General features: G+C 39.6%; 1 protein-coding gene across 2 annotated transcripts in view; it reads right to left on the bottom strand.

Annotated features, from left to right (window-relative positions):
- CACNB2 (calcium voltage-gated channel auxiliary subunit beta 2) overlaps window positions 1-22,576 on the bottom strand; it is a gene marked incomplete at its 5' end in the record, with an annotated part of 409,075 nt that overhangs the window by 185,708 nt on the left and 200,791 nt on the right. Inside the window, one exon of one of the 2 annotated variants that reach the window (XM_082620016.1) lies at window positions 7,688-7,738. The exons of the other annotated variant lie outside the window; for it this stretch is intronic. Coding sequence (XP_082476142.1) covers window positions 7,688-7,738 — 51 coding nt within the window. Of the gene's footprint in view, window positions 1-7,687; window positions 7,739-22,576 lie in introns of those variants that run through there. 2 annotated transcript variants of the gene reach the window in all.

Genomic DNA, 22,576 nt, shown 5'->3' on the forward strand with positions numbered 1-22,576 from the left:
ACCTGAGGTTAAAATACTTGACTGAATACATACTGATATTGAAAGTACATTCTTCAAACAGTGACTAGGTCAAAGGAAAGACAAAACTATAAACAGCTGTTCTGAGATGCTTTAAGAATTTAGCATCGCCCCCCATGGGCCTTCAGAGGCTCCCTTAAAGAGTGATGGAGAGATAAGAAGGATTACTTTCATTTTACAGGTGACAAAGCAAGCCTAGAGTAACTAAGAAGACTAGGAGACCCAGGATGGTACAACATCGACTTTGTAAAGGGGGCACTGGTATCAGAGGGTGGGGAACCTTCTGGACTGTGGCAGGTCTATTTTACATGCTAGTTGCATGACAACGATCTTAGATATGACTGCAGGGGTCAGATTTTTCTCTTTTCTGATGCCTAAAATGCCACTAACAGGTAACAAAACTGCTATATAATTGGACCAAGACCTAAAGGCATGTAACTAAATAACAAATGCTGGAGAGGGTGCGGAGAAAAGGGAACCCTCCTACACTGTTGGTGGGAATGTAAGTTGGTGCAGCCACCATGGAAAACAGTATGGAGGTTCCTCAGAAAACTAAAAATAGAGCTGCCAATATGATCCAGCAATCCCACTCCTGGGCATACTCTAAACTCTAATTCAAAAATATACATGCACCCGTATGTTCATAGCAGCACTATTCACAATAGCCAAGACATGGAAACAACCTAAATGTCCATCAATACATGAATGGCCAAAGAAGATGTGGTACATACATACAATGGAGTATTACTCAGCCATGGAAAAGAATGAAATAATGCCATTTGCAGCAGCATGGATGAACCCAGAGATTATCATACTAAGTGAAGTAAGTCAGAAAGAGAAAGACAAATGCCATATGATATCACATATATGGAATCTAAAATATGACACAAACGAACTTATCTATAAAACAGAAACAGACTCACAGACATAGAGAACAGACTTGTGGTTGCCAAGCGGCGGAGGGGGTGAGTAGAGGAATGGAGTGGGAGTTTGTGGTTAGTTGACGTAAGCTTTTATGTATAGAATGGATAAACAGCAAGATCCTACTGTATAGCACAGGGAACTACATTCAGTATCTTATGATAAAGCATAATGGAAAAGAACATTAAAAAAAGAAGGTATATATATGTATAACTGAGTCACTTTGCTGTAAGGCAGAAATTAACACAACATTGTAAATCAGCTATACATCAATAAAAAATAAATTAAAAAAAGATAAAGGCATGTAAGTACCCTTTGTAAGGTTCACAAAGGACATCAGATTACATCAAGGTCAAAATGACACGTCCCTTACCAAGAAAGAGTAGAGAAAATTCCAGTTCTCTAACCCTAGGGGAGGGGGAGAGACAGGCCCTGAATGACCACTGGAAGGGGAAGCCCCACAGGAAGCTACCAGGGTGCAGGGTCCCTTCTGAGCTGCGACAGCCCTGATGTGTAAACAAAGAAAGCAAAGAGCGTTGCCCACCACCCAAGTTCTAGGAGGACTAAGTCATTATCCACTGCAGCCGCCGACTGACCACGCACCCTGAGAAGTATTCAGGATGAAAAACAGGGTAAGGCAACGTGCGCTTTGGACAAACAGGCCCCTTGGGTAGTTAGATGTATCTTTCAGGGATAATTTTAATGAACACAGATTCTTGCATCTTCCCGTACACGGGTGAAGCACTAAAGTCATTAACTGGAAATACCTATTTTTTTGTGACTAGCAGTAATCTTTTACCAAGATGTATGCTTAACTGTATGTATCCCTGAGCCAGAACTCATATAGAAACTGGCTTCCTCCGCACCTCTTTGAAGCTGTCTTTTGAGGCTCTTTCCCAGGCTATAGTCCTCAGTATGGTCCCCGAATAAAACTTCAACTCACAACTCTGCTGTTGTGCATTTTTCCTTAGGTCAACAGGATCAACAACAACTTGACCATCTATGGGCTCCTGCTGCCCTTAATGCAAAATCTATGACCCTCAAGGTGAGACAAGGACACACTTTTCATATGAACTACAGCTTGAGTCAGATGTGGTCTTTTTCTTATTTGTAAAACTGTTATCAGCTCTCTGCAGAAAATAAGGTAGATATCTGAATAAAGTCAAAAGCTTTGTGTCCTGCTTTCCAAAATGAAGGCTTAATTCTTTGATGGGTCTAGTGTCAATTTCTAATCAAACTAATACTCTATTGTCTTACACTAATGTACCCTCTAGTGATATGAGCAGGGTGTCACAATACAAATATCAGATTAGTGTTTATGAGAGGAAGTATTTTGATAGGTGAGACTGGATAGGGGAAAACTGTCTAATAGTTTATTCTTTAAAGAGGTACTCTTACTATCTAACAAATAAACTTAATACTGTAATCTAAATACAGGAAATCTAATAAAATAATTTACACAAAGATACAAAGAATATACAAATTTCTGATAAATATACACCTCTGCTAGTTAATCTACTAAACAGAAATTAAAGTGATGCTGTGTAGTTATTTACATTTGAAGGCAATTATTAACACCTAATGTGGGGTGTATTGTGACAAAATTAGCATAATAATAATACTATGTTCTTACTGTCGACTGATATAATCATTTTGAAAAGAATGATGCAAAGGCACAGCCAGAGACATAAGAACATTCAATCCCACTCACTTGCGCACATAATTCCACATCCGAGAACTTATCTCAAAGAAGTTATTTGTTAAAAACCATATGCTCAAAACTGTTATGACAGATTTATTTATCTATAAAAACAAAAATATGGAATTAACTAAAAGTCTAACAATAAATGTCCACTCTCTTTGGAAGAGCTATGGTAAATCCACACCATGCTGTTATCGTTCTGTGATTAAAAAGTGATTTCAAAATACAGCTGAAGGAAAAGTGCAGAACCCTCAACAGTCTGTGCCTGTAGTTACAACTATGAAAGCAGGTATGCTTGTGGAAAAGGCATGGGATGGGATTTGCTAGAAGAAGAATATCTGGCCCAAAGCAGTGAGATTCTGGAGTGTTCCTACGCACATTTCCTTTAAAATTTCTTGTATTTTTAATACGAATAACTTTTAATTAATTACTTTGACATGGAAAGCTCTCTTTCAAGAGTTTTCAATTTTAGCAATAAGAATAACTTGGCAAATCTCTTTGGTATTTCAGAAAAATTTTATTTCCACAAATTGACTGTTTTATGTGGGCAAACATTCTGGCATTTCCAGGTGATAAACCACACATTCCCATGTTCACCCTTTAAAGAATCCTTACATATACTAGCCCCCAAGCCTTTCTAACATTATACATCCATTTGAATACAAATGAGACCTGAAAAATGGTGCAGAAATCTGTAGCTTTAGACCACTGTTTGTTTTATAATACATGGGAATACACAGATGCATGTTAGTTTCCTTTTTTCCCCCTAAAGTGATTAACAATATAAAGGTAAAGAGAAATAAGAGTTTGAAAATTATTAGACTTCTTAGAATATTTAACCTCCATCATATTTTTTGTTCTCTAGGGCTTATTCCCATTCAAGAGCTCTGGTTCTTGACCATTTGGGAGTTGAGGGCCACTTGGAGAATCTCCTGATGCTATAAGACTCTATACACATAGACTCTAATAATGTGCATATAGTTTCGGAGGGTTTATACTTGGCTTCTGCCCTCCCAGCCCTCTGATACTGGATCCACAGATATCCAGTTAGGAGTCCCACGTCCCACTTGTTATTTACTTTAATCTTTCTTTCTTCTAATATGCAAACAAGAAACAACTCACAACTTTCCCTTGCTGCCTCTCCTAGATATCATAGTTTGGGATCTCAGAGCTAAGTTCTTTTATTATTAGCCACCGCGGAAAATGTAGGTGGGTATGTGCATTCCCTTAATAACTGTAGGTATTATGCTAAGCAGTCTATATGCCCTGGGATTTTTAAAACATTCTCACAAATATCTAGAAACATAGATATCAACTTTCCTAATTTTACAGATAATGAAATTGAGGCTCAGAGAAGATAACACTTGCCAAATCAGAGAGTTGTTAAGGGGACGGTGTAGCATTCCAAGTCAGGTCTCACTGTATCCAAACACTTGCTTTTTTTTTTTTTTCTTCATTTTAATACTTTTTATTTTTTTAATTTTTATTTTATACTGGAGCAGAGTTGATTTACAATGTTGTGTTAGTTTCAGGTGTACAGCAAAGGGATTCAGTTCTACATACACGTGTATCTGTTCTTTTTCAAATTCTTTTCCCATGTAGGTTATTACAGAGTATTGAGCAGAGTTCCAAACACTTGCTCTTAATCACAGTCAGCAAAAGCTGAAATCATGGGTAACAGAACTAAATAAATGGAAAAACCTGCACAAATCTGAGAGGTCGTTTTTATTTGGAGGAAGGAAAGGAGATAGAGGGAGCGGCCATCTTGGTCTAAAAAAAATGGCACACATTTTAGTCATAAAGGATATTATGCTGAAGAAACTTACAATGCAATAATACCAGCATTCATAAAAAGATAACAAGTATACTTAATACTAGTTGGAGTCATATTTTTTTAATTTGAATTTTATTTTATTTATTTATTTTTATACAGCAGGTTCTTATTAGCTATCTTTTTTTTTTTTTTTTTTTTTTTTTTTTTGTGGTACGCGGGCCTCTCACTGTTGCGGCCTCTCCCGTTGCAGAGCACAGGCTCCGGATGCGCAGGCTCAGCGGCCATGGCTCATGGGCCCAGCCGCTCTGCGGCATGTGGGATCTCCCCGGACCGGGGCACGAACCCGTGTCTCCTGCATCGGCAGGCGGACTCTCAACCACTGCGCCACCAGGGAAGCCCTTAGCTATCTATTTTATACATAGTAGTGTATATATGTCAATCCCAGTCTCCCAATTCACAGTGTCATATTTTTTTTTTGCCCTTGGCAATAAAAAAGTAATTACCTCTACCAAACTGCACTGGTTTATTCATTTTATTTTAATGCAAGATGAGAATTAAATGTATAATTTCTAAATGTGCTTTTTATGCATTTGGGGTTTGTAGTGACTTCAGAAAGTACAAGTGATAAAAAAACTGAAACCATACATGATTAGAACAAAAAAAGACCACCTAATTTATTCAGCATCCTAAAAAATTATTCTATAATACATATACATACACACATAAATGTACATATGTGTATTTTTTAAAATTCTCTCTCATTTATATTATTGTCCGAATTGAAAGAAAAGTCTCTGTCATTAGGGAACTTTGTGAATGACTAAATGGAAGTGTTACATGGGGACAGAATAAACTCTTTATTTATTCAAGTACAGTTGACTTAATATACTATAGTAGTTTCAGGTGTACAACATAGAGATTCAATATTTTTATAGACTATATACCATACATTATTATAAAATATTGACTGTATTCCCTGTGCTATATATTATATCCCTGTGACTTATTTTTTTATAACTGGTACTTAATACCTCTTAACTCCCTAGAATAAAGTCTTTATACAGACTTATTTTACACCTTAACCATTAAAACAAAAATCCATGTGTTTATCAGCCCTATTCAAACACAAGTGTTAGTTAAAATGAGGAGTGACTAGGCCTTAGGCAATAAAAATCTAGATTTGGGAAAGAGGAGGTAGCTTAAAAGGGTAAATGTTCTTGGGCAGATTCTCCATAATACTTCAAGACTGAACTGAAATTAACTAAAGGATAAATTATTCAGGTAGCTATTCTAGAATCATACAGACTGACATTCCAATTTTAAAAACTGTGACATTTTTTGTGCCCAATTTCATGGCTGAAAATATTCAAAATGATGGGTGGAATATATTTGGCAGTTTGGATACTTGGCAGTCTGGGTTATGGATTAAACATTTTTCAAATTCATAATAGAAATCCTCGGGAGAAATGACTGTAGCAGCTATTTAGTGTCTGATAATATTCTTAGAAAGTGGGCAAGTTTATGGAAAATGATGATTCCAGATGTCCTTCAAAGCAAAGAGGTATGAACAATTTCTGAATTAAACTTGAGTGGCACTTGAAAAGCTCAGAAACTTGTGAAGTATCTAACGTCCCGAAATCCTTTATAATTAGTGTATACGTTGCCAGCCGTGTCAGAGCCTAAAGAAATATAACTGAGGTATACAAAGTCTAATGGGGGCCAACACAAGCAAGGAAAACTGTGTCTCTGGAAAATTTAAAATTTTATATATATATGAGATAAACAACAAGGTCCTACTGTATAGCACAGGGAACTATATTCAATATCCTGTGCTACTGGAGAAGAATATGAAAAAGAATGTATATATATATATATATGTATAAGTGACTTTGCTGTACAGCAGAAATTAACACAACATTGTAAATCAACTATACTCCAATAAAGTAAATTAAAAAAATAAAACAAGGGCTTCCCTGGTGCGGTGGTTAAGAATCCGCCTGCCAATGCAGGGGACACAAGTTCGATACCTGGTTGGGGAAGATCCCACGTGCCGTGGAGCAACTAAGCCCGTGAGCCACAACTACTGAACCTGCGCTCTAGAGCCCGTGAGCCACAACTACTGAGCCCATGTGCCGCAACTACTGAGCCCATGTGCCGCAACTACTGAAGCTCGCGCGCCTAGAGCCCATGCTCCACAACAAGAGAAGCCACTGCAATGAGAAGCCCGCGCGCTGCAACAAAGAGTAGCCCCCGCTCACCGCAACTAGAGAAAGCCCATGCGCAGCAATGAAGACCCAACACAGCCAAAACAAACAAACAAAAAACACAAAATATAATAAAAGATCACTGAAATCCAACAGATTAAGCAAAGCATCGCACCATTTACAGACTGTGCTATACTTTTATATGATCCAACCCAAAACAAATGATTACCAAAGTACAGATATTTTTCTCTGCAAGCATTTTTTTCTCTGTTAAACTAAATTTAGTGCAGGTTGGTACAACTGGAAACAAAAGAGGTAACCTGGAAAGAATTTTTAGACAAGCTGTACTTTATTGATTCTACAATGATATTTTCGTGTCCAATTAGCACAGATACCTGTAACTGTATGAGTTTTATAGGCTGCGATTTACATTTGGGTTCTAGAATTTTTTTTTTTTTGTCCCCAAAGCCTTCCCTGGAAGGGTACCAATAATGATAGGATCTTTTCTTTAAAAGTTCTAAACCAAGTCCAAAGACGCAAACATCCAATCTTTGCGAGGTAAAGCTCTCTGCTTAAGTATTTTAAACAGTAGACTCTCATTTCTGTACTTCATTACATTAAAAAAACTTTTACTGTGACAAATAGCAATCAGATCTTAATTTACAGCACCACGGGAAGTCACATCATTCTGAGTTACACAGAAAAACCTCAGAAACCAAAAAAACCTCAGTGGCTGGGCTGTCCATGAAGCGACAAGTGACAGCCGACAGCTGGAAAAAGCATTTTCAATTTCCACCAAGTTTCCCCGCCTCCCTCTTTCTCTTCCCAGCTACTAAGTCGATCTCAGTAAGACACACTTTAAAACCAAAGCTCCAGTTTTACTTGCTTCAGCTCCCTGGACATTTAGTATTCACACTGTGAATGACAGCATTTCTGGCAAGCCAAGAAAAGCTTTGAAAAACTGAAGCCACCAACGTGATTTGCTCAAGTCCCTTCACAAGGCAGTACGTCCCTGCTTTCTTTCCACCACACCGTGCATCTGGCCTGACTCCCTGCCCACAAGCTTACCCCAGGAAGAAGGCACTTAGTTTGAGGAGACATGAGGCGTCTGTCAAACATAGCAGCCCAGTTCCAAAGGAGCCCAGTTCTCCAGAGGCCTTCACAGGAGCAAGAACTCAGTAACAAAGCTCCAAGCAGCCAGGTCTTGTTTTGCTGACCAGCATTTCAACTGCTTTCCTTTTTCCTCGCTGTCTTGGGGGGATGTGCAGTCTTGGACAGGGTGACTTTCGAAAGTTCTTCAGATTACAACAGTGCTCTCTGGTCCAGAACCACTTAGCCAGGCAGAGGAGCCCATCAAAGTCAATTAACCGGTGCAAGTGGGAGGGGCTTTTTCTACTCCGAATGACGTCAGCTGGCTTGCAACTGAGAAGCCTGCAAACTTGTGAAAGCCAAGTAACGTTTCATGAATATCAGATGCATGCCTTTGGGCAGCTCTGTTCAAGACAGCACTTAAAAGACACTGCCTTCACTAGAGGACTATAGGTTGCAAAACTGTTAGCCTTCAAGGAAATGAGCGGAACTGAAAAAGAGTCTGGAATAAAAGTGAGGAACATTCTACTTCCGCCCAATGAAGAAATATTTCCTCTTTTCACACCCAGGAGAGTGGTATCTTCCTTTTGTGGTTACCTTTCACGTACTCAAGGTGTATGAAAAATATAAACTTTTTTTTCACAGTGGAGTAAGTATCACTTGGATACATTTAGGGTTTTTTTTTTGAATTAAAAAATTTTTCCTTGCGAAAAAATTCCAAAACAATTACAATGGTAACATTAAAGATCGCAGATCACCGTAACAAATATAATAATAATGAAAATTTCTGAAATATTGCAAGAATTACCAAAATGTGACACAGAGATATGAAATGAGCAAATGCTGATAGAAAACTAGTGCCGACAGAGTTGCTCAATGCGATAGCTGCAAAGCACAATAAAGCGAAGTGGGATAAAACTAGGTATGCCCGGGCTTCCCTGGTGGCGCAGTAGTTGAGAGTCCGCCTGCCGATGCAGGGGCCGCGGGTTCATGCCCCAGTCCGGGAAGATCCCACATGCCGCGGAGCGGCTGGTCCTGTGAGCCATGGCCGCTGAGCCTGTGCGTCTGGAGCCTGTGCTCCGCAACGGGAGAGGCCACAACAGTGAGAGGCCCGCGTACAGCAAAAAAAAAAAAAAAACAACAACAACTAGGTATGCCTGGGGCTGTAGTACTACACTTACCTTACTATTCGCAGCCCTTGGTCACAGTGAAGCTGTCCAGACAAGATGTGAAACCTTTCCTGGCTCTCAGTCACTTCAGTCTTAAGATTTCTATTTACTACCCACCCTTAAAGTCAGCATCCCACAATTTTAACATGTTTAAATGTCCTCTAGTTTCTTCATGTGCTTTAGTCTTCTTTTTTTTTTTTTGATACATTTAGTTTTAATTTGAAAACTTTTCATCAAAAGATACCTTTCAAAAGTGAAATGGTAACCATGATACTCTGAGAACATTTGCAAACCATACAACAAAGGATTCCCAGCCAGAGAATAGAAAGAACTCCTATTAGTCAATAAATAAAAGACCCACAATCTAAAAAATATATATATATATATGGGGAAAGAAAACCCCACAAAGAGATAAATCATTGAAGAGAAAATCCTAGTGGCCAATAAACATGATAAAATGCTTGACTTCACAACTAATCAGGAGTACAAACTAAATTCACAATTTACCATTTCCCACCCAGGAGAGTGGAAACATTGAAGGTATCTGAAAATTCCAGATCTTGGAGAGGATGTCAAGCAGGGGTTGGAAAGTTATGACCAGGTGCCGAACCTATCCAGCCATCTGTTTTGCATAACCCACAAGCTAAGACTGTGTTTCGTATTTGTAAATGGTTGGAAAAAAAATCGAAAGAAGAATTGTATTTTGGGACACATGAAAATGATATGAAGTTCAAATTTCAGTGTCCTTAAATAAAGGTTTATTAGAACATTGTCAGGCTTATTCACTTAGGAATTATCCATGGCTGATTTTGTGTTCAACAGCAGAGTTGAGTAGTTGTGACAGAGAACATGTATGTAGCTCACCAAGGCTTAAAGCTTTCCTATTTGGTCCTTCACAGAGAAGGTCTGCCAACTCATGACGTAGGGCTACCAGACTTTTGTGCACTGTTGGTGGGAGTATAAATTGGTACAGTCAGGTAAAAGACTTAGCAGAACGTTGTAGAGGGCAGATGTGAGTTCCCATTGATGGGCATCCCTCAATATGTACCCAAAGAAACCCTCACACAAGGACACAGGGAGACGTAGGTACAGAGTGTCCCTAGCAACACGGGGGTTATAGTAAAAAATGGAAACCAACCTCAATGTGTATCAACAGGAAAGTGATAAACACAGTTGTAGACAGTATCCAGCACTAAAAGTGAATGAATTCTAAGTGACTACAGGGATAACTATCCACAAACGTAAGGTGGATAGAAAACAGCAAGTTGCAGAACCTTAATACCTTAAGAACCTGTGATATAATTTGTACAAAGTTTGAAAATATGCAAAAATACCATATACTTTACATAGGAGCTACAAGTATAAAGATAAATATGAAAACAAGTACCAAACCCAGAGCAATGGTTCCATCTGGATAGGAGTACATTTGGAAGGTATTTAACTGGGGGAGGGGGCAACTCTATGAGTGATATTTTATTTCTTAAACTAGGTTGTATCTATACCATTGGTCATTATATTGCTGTCTATGCTATTTTGTATTCTGAAAAAGTTCATAATAAAGAAATGAATGAGGAAAAAGAGTGAAAAGAATCATGATACAAAAAGTGCCAAATCACTATAGAGATATTAAAATCATAGATATAGGATATGATCTTTGAGAGTAAGGAAAAGAAAAAAAAGTAGCCTGCCAATTTTTTTCACAATAATCACTCCACTGTTAAAAATATTTAGAGGGGCTTCCCTGGTGGCACAGTGGTGAAGAATCCGCCTGCCAATGCAGGGGACACGGGTTCGAGCCCTGATCCGGGAAGATCCCACATGCTGCGGAGCAACTAAGCCCGTGCGCCACAACTACTGAGCCTGTGCTCTAGAGCCCGCGAGCCACAACTACTGAGCCCACGTGCCTAGAGCCCCTGCTCCGCAACGAGAAGCCACCACAATGAGAAGCCCACGCACCGCAATGAAGAGTAGCCCCGCGCTCACCACAACTAGAGAAAGCCCGCACGCAGCAACGAAGACCCAACACAGCCAAAAATGAATAAATAAAATAGATACATTAAAGAAATTTTTTAAAATGTTTTTAAAATATTAAGAAAAACAGTTGTAAGAAAACATATGAATTCTATTTATAGTGGTTACATCTGGGTAGTGGTTTTGAGCATGGTTATTTTCTCTCCTTTTTAAAAACTTAGTGTTTTTAAAACTTTCTACAATAAATAGGTTTATATTACTTTTCCAATGTCAAAAAAAGTTTTCTTAAGCATTTAACAGGCGACCAAGGATTGTCTAACTTTTGAGGGAAATTAGAAACGTTTGTTTAGCTCAGTAATTACTATGGATTAGGATATTTTATATCTCTGTGAGAGTAGACATTAACTTGTAGAAAACTGATAGAAACGCAAAGGAATTTGTCCAGCAGACGTGGATCTGTCTAATGCTAATGGTTTCTGTGTAAAAGATAACCACTCAAATTATTATTTTATTGCCCTGCAGAGCATCAACCAGTTGTGTATCTAATTTAACAATCTTAGCCCAGTATTCTTTCTTAGAATAGCTATAAGTACTTACGTCTCTCCCACAGTCTTTTATTTATTTATTTATTTATTTATTTATTTATTTTTTGTGGTACGCGGGCTTCTCACTGTTGTGGCCTCTCCCGCTGCAGAGCACAGGCTCCGGACGCGCAGGCCCAGCGGCCATGGCTCACGGGCCCAGCTGCTCTCCGGCACGTGGGATCTTCCCAGACCGGGGCACGAACCCGCGTCCCCTGCATTGGCAAGCGGACTCTCAACCACTGCGCCACCAGGGAAGTCCTCCCACAGTCTTTTAAATGGGCTTTACCATCCTGCCGGTTCCCTCAATGAATTAAGAAAAAAACAAACTTTAGCTCATATTCATTCTCTGTTTGAGAGAAATGGTCTAAAATTTTGGGAAAATTATACTTGGACACCAGTTTTCAATTTGAAACATAGTTTCTTTTCTGACAATGGCATATATGATGGCTAGTTCTCCAAACCTTGCTCCACATTAATATATAATGCCACATAATGCCACTCAAACGCCACTACAATGGAAAAATATCTAACCAACACTGATGCCAGGCAAGCAAAAAACACCTGGGGTTTGAATAAGAGAAGGATGAGGATGGAGATTATGAATGGACCATACAGGGATTTCAATGCCTTTCCAAGCATCTATAAACTTTGTAAGACAAAACAACAGTATTTTCTTGTTACAGGTATAGCATTCTTTTCACACATTAAATAGGACTTTTTTCTTGCTTTCAAAATGGGATTGAGGGATATTTTCTTGTGATCTCTGGAAAGAGGATGAAGAGAAAAGCTGAAAAAGAGAGATTAAGGAAGCAGTGTAGACATCAATGACAAATAGACTACTGAGAAAGAAAAACAGGCATGGGGATAATTGAGGTATAAATTAATGGGAGTAACTGTGCATAATTTCTCTGGTTATAATCCATTTTCATTGCTGGGTACTGGAAAATAAAGAAGGACCCAAAAAATAAAACTGAAAAACACCACCACCACTATCCTTGACATCCCTCAGGTTTCCAATCTATAAAAAGGAGATAAAGCCTTCAAACGATAATGATGTGGATTACATAAAATATCTAGTCTATATCGGGCACATCAGAGATGCCAGATACATATTAGTTTTCCTTGCTATAACTCAATGGTTCTCAACTGGTAGAGATTTCATCCCCCAGGGACATTTAGCAATGACTAGGGACATTTTTGACTGCCGTATGGGGAGGGGTGGGGAGCTTACTGGCATCTGGTGGGTAGAAGCCAAGGATGCTACGATGCCCGGCTCACTTCCACAACAAAGAATTATCCGGCTCAACACGGCAACAGTGAGGAATTTGAGTAACTTGAAGGTGCCCTTTGCTTCAACACTGTGGATGTGAAGAACTTTAAATTATAACCCAAGATGACACGATGTGAGATTCCAATCAGGTTGTCTGAATGCGGGCGAGGGGGCTGGAGAGGCAAAGGGGAGGGACAGGAGAAGCAGACCACTGTGACTTTGCAGCAACTCAGAAGCAGCCCCTGCGCGCTCAGACTAGTGCCCGGCTATCCTATGATTCCCTATGGGAGGAGCCCTCAGAGATCACTGGAGTTGCTCGGCGTCAGATTTCAGATGCAAGGACCTGAGCTTTCCGCAGTCCCTACCGGCACCCACACCCCTAACACTTTGCCTTAAACTTGCTCCCAATCCCCTTCCACCGCACCCCGAGCTTGACCTCCAAGTCTTTGCTAAACTGTGAAAAAAGCTTAATGAAAATGACATTAGAACCAGAGACCTCCTCAAGTGCTATTTTTATAACTAGAGAGGCATGTTCACTAACCCTCCAAGAGAAAGGTTCTTTTTATTGCTGCATTTGTGTTCCAAATTGTTGTTGTCTGTCTATGTAAACAGAAAAGGCGGGGAGGGCAGCTTCCGCTGTACCAAATCCTCATTGGGAGACAGCGTTCCCATGTGTTGTTTTCAAATTTAAAACAGCAGCAGACCTTTCTGGATGAGGAGGTGGTGGCCAAAGGAGAAATAGGTTTTGTTGCCAGGAGTCAAAAAACAATGTGGAGTTTTTCAGGTCACATATTTCAAATGGCCACTCCAAACTTCAAAGTCCAGACTGCCTACCTAACGGGCAAGGACTGTGAAAAAAAATTCCCTCCATCACACCCCAGTTTAGAGCTTATGCCTTCAATAGCATTGTCTTTGATTACAAAAGGCCATGATATGTGTACAAATATGGATAATTATGGCATGCATTAACCAGACAGTGAATCGTAACAGCAAAACAAACCTCTAGTGTGTGCGGATACTCTAAGCCTCACAATGTGTTTTTTGTTAATAACAGCCAAACACATGGTTTTCTCAAGAAGTAAAAATAGCAAACAGTTCCAAATGTCAGAGTAAACAAAACAAAACGCCCCCCAAAGAACGAAAAACAAAATGAAAATAGTCACATCAACAACTGAGTTTTCTTTCCACCTAAGAAGTTACTAATAAATTTTTTTAAAAAATTTTTATTGGAATAGAGTTAGTAATAAATGTTTGGTTTTTTTGTTTTTTTTACTCCATGGGACAATTCCAACAGAGCTATCGGTTACTGACTGAGAAGACGGTAAGCTAGAGCAAATAATTTTGTCCCAAAGCTGTACTATTTAACCCAAGTACTTGTACTATTGAATTTCCTTCTTCAGATTTTATTCTTCTAAGTAACCCATTATCAACTTTGCTTCCAATTCATCCAAGTGCAGATGAGGGGAAAATCTTAATTTAAATCAGAGCCACTCAAATAAATAAAGGCCTTCTCTTTTTATTTTATAAAAAATTTAGCAGTGAGAAGAACTCACCTGGCTTTCGGCCCCTCTTTACACCTTGATAAAACAGCTGCCTTTTTTCCATATCATGGGCTTTATCACTAGTTAAGAATTTACACTGGCTGAACAACTTCCTTTCTGAGACATGTTAATTTCAAACATATTACAACCAACTGACTACAAGCACTGAAAGGGACTCTCTCCTGTAGCCCCCCTCCCACTTCCCTATGACTAGATAAGATATACTTGAAAACACTTGAGTATTGTTATTAATGAGAAGCCACAGTAACTTTAAGTCAAAGCTGCCACTTTGAACAATTCTAGGAATAATGGAAGGAGGAGAAGGTGTTTTGGGGGGTCCTTTGACCTCTTTATCCCTCAATGGATGTGTTCCATTGTGAATTTGACTCTGAAGGGTATAGTGTGTAATTTTTTGGTACTTACAATCTGCACTTAACATAGTAAAACTCTCTTCCCGTATCGTTAAACGTCTTTCCTTGGGTAACGATAAAAGAAAAATTGCTACCATTATTTATGATTGTCAAGACATGGAAGCAACCTAAGTGTCCATGAACAGATGAATGAATAAAGAAGATGTGGTACATACATACAATGGAATATGACTCAGACATAAAAAAGAATGAAATAATGCCATCTGCAGCAACATGGATGGAGTTGGAGGGTATCATGCTGAGAGAAGCGAGACAGCGAAAGACAAATACCGTACGATATCCCTTATATATGGAATCTAAAAAATACAACAAAGTAGTAAATATAACAAAAAAGCAGCAGGCTGAGAGAGAACAAACAAGTGGTTACCAGTGGGGGGGAGGGGCAATATAGGGGTGGGAGCGGGAGGGACCAACTATTGGGTGTAGGACAGGCTCAAGGATCTGTTGTGCAACACGGCGACTATAGCCAATATTCTGTAGTAACTCTGAATGGAAAGTAACCTTTAAAAATTGTATAAAATTTTTTAAACATTCAGGAAAAAAAGGAAAAATGGCTAATTATTTTCTCTAGTAGTTGAATGCATCTATGTAAATCAGTGTCCTATGCTGAATGTTTCAGTATTTCCCCTTAATACAACTGTCATTGAATTGTTCACTGTGAGGTGTGTCCTGGGGGGATGAGGAAGGTTACATGACGTGTTGGTTTTCTCCCCACTGTTTTGAGCTCTCCCCTCTGGTCCCACTTCCCACTCCTCTTCCCCCAGGCCTGCTTTATCTCTCTACCTTAAGGGTTTTCCTCCTGAATTTCCACTTCTCACGTGTGTTGAAGGAATAATTATTTCCTACTCCTGGATCTCCTTCTCTCAGTTTCCGGGAGGTGTGGGGTCCTGAATACTCTAGCTTCTGAGCTCTAGGCTCTTGGATGCGATGCCAACTAGATACCTTCCCATGGCTTTCCAGCAGCCTTCTCAAACCTTATGTGCTTCCTGAAGAACTACTGATTCTTCCCCCGACATGGCAGTCTTGCACACTACAGTGAACAGAACCCCTACCCACTCCTGTGATCCAGACCAAAAACTCATCAGCGAGTCCCGTCCGCTCTAGTGGCCAACCTTCATCATCTCTCTCATGATCTCCTTAGCGAGAGCCCCTAACTTATTGCAGGGCTGCTGGTCTGATCCCCATAGAGCAGCCAGGGGTCTTTTTTAAAGCATGGACTCACTTCTCTCACTCTGCTGCTTCAAATCTCCTAATGGGGGCCTTCCCTGGCGGTCCAGTGGTTAAGATTCTGCGCTTCCACTGCAGGGGGACATGGGTTCGATCCCTGGTGGTTGGGGAACTAAGATCCCACATGCTGCACTGCACGGCCAAAAAAAATTTTTTTCCTAATAGCTTCTCACTGCAACCGACAAAACCATCACGTGCAGGGCCTGGTGAGAACTGGCTCCTGGCCACGTCCCTGTCCTCATCCCCTTCACTCTGCCCCGTCCTGCCATGCTGCAACCACACCGGCCTTCCTTCTATCTGCGGACCACGCCAAGCACGTGCCTGTGTCAGGGCTCTGCACTTGCTCTTCATCGGCTTGGAAAGCTTTCCCTGTTGACATGAGCCTGGCTACCTCCTTTTCACACCATTCAGGTCTCACTTCAAAACTCATCTCCTCGAAGAAGCCCTGAGCTCCAGGACTGAGGTGGAACTACCCTCCATCACTTTACCGTATTTGACTTTCTTTAGAGCAATAGCAATAGTTGAAGGCATCTTATACACTGGTTTCTACACCATGTTTGCCTTCGTATTCCGATGAGGGTAGAATTGACAGCCTGTCAACCATGCTGGTTTCAGCTTTAACGTCCCCACCGTGAACGCGCTCTCGTATTGCTGTTACAGTTACGATCCCGTGCACAGTGCAGCAAAACCTGGAGGTACGGTCAGGACAGTGGAGGGTATGCTGGACTCAGAGACAGGAGAACTGAGTAAGTTCCCACTGTGCTGCCACGAGCTAAGTGGTTAAGTGACTTGACATGCCTGAGCCTCGGTCCTCCAGCGCAGACAGAGGTCGTTCAACTAGTCACTCAAACTAGAGGTTAATCACTTGGCCCACTGTTAGCAATTCTAAAACTATTATTCGGTTAAACGTGTTGGATGAAAAAGACTTTAGGTGATACTCTCAGAACTGCCAACGATAATCTCTAGGACCTTCACAATCAAGTCAGGTTTAAAAAAAAAATTGGTCAGAATAACTAGTACTTGCTTGGTTAACTGAATTTTCACCTCATTTTTATTTAAATGAAAGCTCTTGTAAGTCAGAAAGAGAAAAACAAACATCACATGCTAATGCATATATATGGAATCTAGAAAAATGGTACAGATGAACCCAGTGGCAGGGAAGGAATAAAGACGCACAAGTAGAGAATGGGCTTGAGGACACAGGTGGGTAAGGGGAGGCTGGGACGAAGTGAGAGAGTGGCATGGACATATATACACTACCAAACGTAAAACAGATAGCTAGTGGGAAGCAGCCGCATGGCACAGGGAGATCAGCTCAGTGCTTTGTGACCCCCTAGAGGGGTGGGATAGGGAGGGTGGGAGGGAGACGCAAGAGGGAGGAGATATGGGGATATATGTATATGTATAGCTGATTCACTTTTTTAAAAAATTATTTTATTTTATTTATTTTTGGCTGCGTTGGGTCTTCATTGCTGTGCGTGGGCTTTCTCTAGCTGTGGCGAGCGGGTTTCTCACTGCGGTGGCTTCTCTTGTTGCGGAGCACGGGCTCTAGGCACGAAGGCTTCAGTAGTTGTGGCACGCGGGCTCAGCAGTTGTGGCTCACGGGCTCCAGAGCACAGGCTCAGGAGTTGTGGCGCATGGGCTTAGTTGCTCCGCAGCACGTAGGCTCTTCCAGGACCAGGGCTCGAACCCGTGTCCCCTGCATTGGCAGGCGGATTCTTAACCACTGCGTCACCAGGGAAGCCCCACTTTGTTGTACAGCAGAAACTAACCCAACATTGTAAAGCAGTTATACTCCAATAAAGATTAAAAGGAAAAAGGATAAAGAAAAAGAAAAAAAAGCTGTTGACATAGTGAGCCCTGAAAGGAGTATACCTGATGTCTAGCTGCGTTTGCATGTGATTACATAATATATATGCATATGGAGCCTGCCAAACCTTTTAAGTATTAAATAAGGAATGTGATTTTAATGATTTATTTGCATTATCGTTAAAAAGAACCTCGAATTCTTTTAAAATTTCAGCGTTACTGACGTATAATTGACATATAAAATTGTAAGATATTTATACTGTACATCTTGGAGATTTGATATAAACATACTTTTTTATTGAAATATAGTCGACATACAATATTATGTTAGTTTCAGGTGGATTACAGAGTGATCTGACGTTTATTATTACACAGTGATTTGACCATTGTGAAATGGTCACCGCAGTAAGTCTAGTAACCATCTGTCCCCATACAAAGTTATCACAGTATTATTGGCCATATTCCTTATGCTGTATTTTATATCCTATTGGCTATTTATTTTATAACTGGAGGTCCGCCCCTCTTAATCCCCTTCGTCTATTTCTCCCAGCTCCCACTCCCACCCCTCTGGCAACCACCAGTTTTGTCCTCTGTATCTGAGTCTGTTTTTATTTTGTTTGTTTTTTAGATTCCACATATCACTGCAATCATACAGTATTAGTCTTTCTCTGCCTGACTTATTTCACTTAGCATAGTGCCTTCTAGATCCATCCATCATGTCACATATGGCAAGATTCCATTTTTTGTTCTTTTTATGGCTGAGTAGTATTCCACTGTATATATACACCACATCTTCTTTTTTTAAAAATTTTTATTGGAATATAGTTGATTTACAATGTTGTGTTGTTTCTGCTGTACTCAAAGAGAATCAGTCATACATATACATGTATCCACTCTTTTTTAGATTCTTTTCCCATACAGGTCATTACAGAGTATTGAGCAGAGTTCCAGGGAACTCTGGCACAGGCAACAGTAGGTCCTTATTAGTTATCTATTTTATATATAGTAGTGTATACACCATATCTTCTTGATCCATTCGTCTATCGATAGACACTTAGGTTGCACACCAATGTTCTGTACAGCACTATTTACAATAGCCAAGACATACACAAACATTGTGAAAGGATTCCCTCCACCAGGTTAATTAACATATCTTTTCTCTCTCACATTTACCTCTTTTTTTGGGGGGGAGGGGTGAGAACATTTGAGTTCCACTCTCTTAAGAAATTTCAATGATACAATACAGTGTTATCAACTATGGTCGCCACGTTTTACATGAGATCCCAGGCCTTATTCACCTTAGAGCTGAAAGTTTGTACCCTTTTACCAACCTCTCCCCATTTCCCTCACCCCCCAGCCCCTGGCAGCCACCATTCTACTCTCTGATGATCCCCTAAGTTTTAAAAGCATGAATTTATGAATCCAATATAATCGAATAAAATAAAGACAAAGAAAATAGATCTGGGGGAAACAATGAATTCGGGATAAAGGTACTACAAAAAAGAATATATAGGACTGCTGAAAATAAGCTCATGAGCTAAAATGTAATAGTTCTTACCATGTGATTTCATTTTACTAATTCTCCAGTGAAACTAATCCTACTTTCTAGACATAAATTTATGTAAATCACAAAAATGTGATTGTTTGCTCCCTGATTTTGACTACAAACACATATATTTTTTAAGCTTCTACCTCCCCCATACCACTATTTTTATAGGAAGAGATGATTTAGGAGTACCAACTCTAAGAAAAAAAATATTCCAACCATATTTCATCAATAAAAACACTAGGGACATGATTCATCATTTGCTTTTTTGAGAAGAAAAACTTGAGACTCTGTTTTGTTTGTGGAACTTTGGGATGTATTACAAGCTGAACCTTTCATGTTTTAAAATGTGATGAACAACTGCTTAGGACTTCATTTGGGTGAATGTTTTTTCCTGAGTGTTTATCATTCTTTTTTGTAATACAGTTGTGTATCCACATCAATAGTATTTATTTCGAAATGGCCCAGAGTACACACATTTAATCTGAATGTATCCTGGACCATAGCTGAGTGAAGAAAGGATTAGGGAGGCAATTAAAAATAAAACTAAAATCCTCACAAGTGAATGACAGAGCACATATTCCTACCACAAGTGAAAACTGGAAAATATTTCTGTGTGTGGATCTGGAGTCCTGACTTCTTTCAAGATGCACATTCCCCAGGTCATTGGTTCTCAAAGTGGAGTCTGAGGACCCTGAGACCATCTCAGAAGGTCTGTGGAGTCAAAACTATTCTCTGAGTATCAGATGAAAAACTGGAGATACTGTAAAAACAAGTATTTGGGAGATGTGAAGGATTTTGTTTCTTTATTCTCTAAATATCAAATGAGTTCATATATTACAAATCTCCAACCGAGGGTTTGGGCCATACAAATAGGTCAGGAGCCCTGCAGCTTGCCTAACCCCAGATAATAGTGATTTATTTCACTGAACCACAGACCTACTTCAATATAAGGAGTCTCTTAGGATAAATGTCTTAGTATTCCACACTGGCCTTTTTTTTTTTTTTTTAAGTATAGTTGATTTACAATATTGTATTAGTTTCAGGTATACAGTATGATGATTCAGTTATTTTTTTCTGATTATATTCCGTTATAGGTTATTACAAGGTATTGAATAAACTTCCCTGTATTATACGGTAAATCCTTGTTGCTATCTATTATATATATATAGTAGTTTGTATCTGTTAATCCCATACTCCTAATTTGTCCCTCCCCACCTCCCCTTTGGTAACCATAGTTTGTTTTCTATGTTTGTGAGTCTGTTTCTGTTTTGTATACAGATTCATTTGTATTATTTTTTAGAGTCCACATATAAGTGATATCATATAGTGTCTGTCTTTGACTTACTTCACTAAGTATAATATTCTCTAGGTCCATCCATGTTGCTGCAAATGGCAATATTTCATTCTTTTATACATATATGTGAGATATATACACACCACATCTCCTTAAACCACTGGTCTGTTGATGGGCACTGGGTTGTTTCCATGTCTTGGCTAATGTAAACATGCAATGAACATTGGAGTGGATGTATCTTTTCTAATTAGAGGTTGTTGGTTTTTTTTTTTTCAGGATATATACTCCTTTTAAATTAGGGTGTCAGATGAGCTGTTTCTTATAGAAGTCCCAGTCTTTGATGATGTGTGTTGAGACCTAGTTAGCAGAACTCCTTAAGCGTATGTGTAGACCAACCACGTAAGTGTAACAACTAAAAGTATTCTTAAATATAATAGTCGTCAGCCTGTGAATTACGATGCATATGATACACAGGTGGATAAACCAGGCCAAAAGAATCCAGGTGAACACTCCCACTTGCCTGAAACCAGGGGTTCTCAGCCTGGTTACTAAGTGGAATCACTGGTGCCTGCATCCCAGACCCTGAGATTCTGACTTAATTGGTCTGGGATGCAACTCGGGCAGGTGGAGTTTTCAAAGCTCCCCAGGTCATTCTGATATGCAGCCAAGGTCGGGAACTACTGCTTCAGGGCCAGGTAAATTCTCCTGGCCTTTGTGGGGTGCAGTGCAAAATGAAAATATGGTGCCCTTTGTTCAAAATTATTAAGAATTTCTGAAAAGCACTAATAGACTATCAACCCTCAGGTAGGACCTTTCTAAATAAGCACAGGTCACATACCTGGAGGCACTAACTGTACATCTTTCATGGGGCTAGTGTGAGGAATACATCAGTAACATACGTAAGGTGCTAAGCACGGTGTCTGGCACCCATAAGTTCCCAATCAACAGTAACTGTTTAAAAAATATTATTTCTGTTGCTCTGTATTCTTCTTCCCGATTGGCTTACTTACTTCTCCTTGAATATTCCTTTATCACAACCATCCATTCTTCCATAAGTATTTGTGATGGCAATGACAGCAACATTGCTTCACCATAGGATGGACCTCCCCCTCGGACTCCCTGGGCTGAGGCCAACCCACATTTTAAGACCCAATTCAAGCTTCGCTTCCTTTCAGAAGATCTCTGATCTTCTCAGAGAGAGAACTTCCCTTTGTTGTCTACTGCATATTCCTTTGTCATAGCACCAATTACTCTGTATAGGCAAACAGTTATCTCATATGCTTCTCTTCTCCATGTCATGAGGAGAAACTGTTTACACATATTAGTATCGCTGTGATCTAACACATAGCTGGTGCCTAATTAACACACGATGAATGAACGGCCTATTAATTCTTTGTAAGCTAGAGTATTATCCAAGATTCATTCACCTCCTTTGCCATTACCTTCACTCATATGCTCAGTTAGATGTTTAAACTAGCATTTCCTCCTACCCTTGGATATGGCATCTTGTATATTTCCCTACATTGTACCATTGCACAGAATGTTCTGTCTGCTATGTATCAGCAGGTTATTGATCGCATGCAATGTGTTGTTTTCTATAAATGCCTTTAAGATTGAGATAACTGGATTGATGCTGTCTGACTTGGATGCGTTTGAAGAACTGTGATCATACTGCAACTCCTTAAAAACATGCCTGAAAGAAATTCAATACTATGATTTTCTGGGTGGAAAAATAAAAGGATAGGAAAATCTATTAGCAAAATGCAGCTTCCTAGCCTTCTGCTTCCCAGTGCAGTGTAGTTACTGAATGTAATTACATCTTTTCATTAGGACATTCTAAGTAAGTGAACTTTCTGGTATTGAGTCACTCTATTACGTGCTCAAAAATATCATGTTTGGATGCGTCCTAATGTAAATAATCTCTAATGCCATATATCCTTATGGAAACTGAGTGCACCTTTTCTTGATGACTCAGGTTCATAATTATAAACATTAATTATTGCACTACAATTCTATTAATCTC

The sequence above is a fragment of the Mesoplodon mirus genome (assembly GCF_964341445.2).
Source record: "Mesoplodon mirus genome assembly, chromosome: 4".
Classification (NCBI taxonomy): Eukaryota; Metazoa; Chordata; class Mammalia; order Artiodactyla; family Ziphiidae; genus Mesoplodon; species Mesoplodon mirus.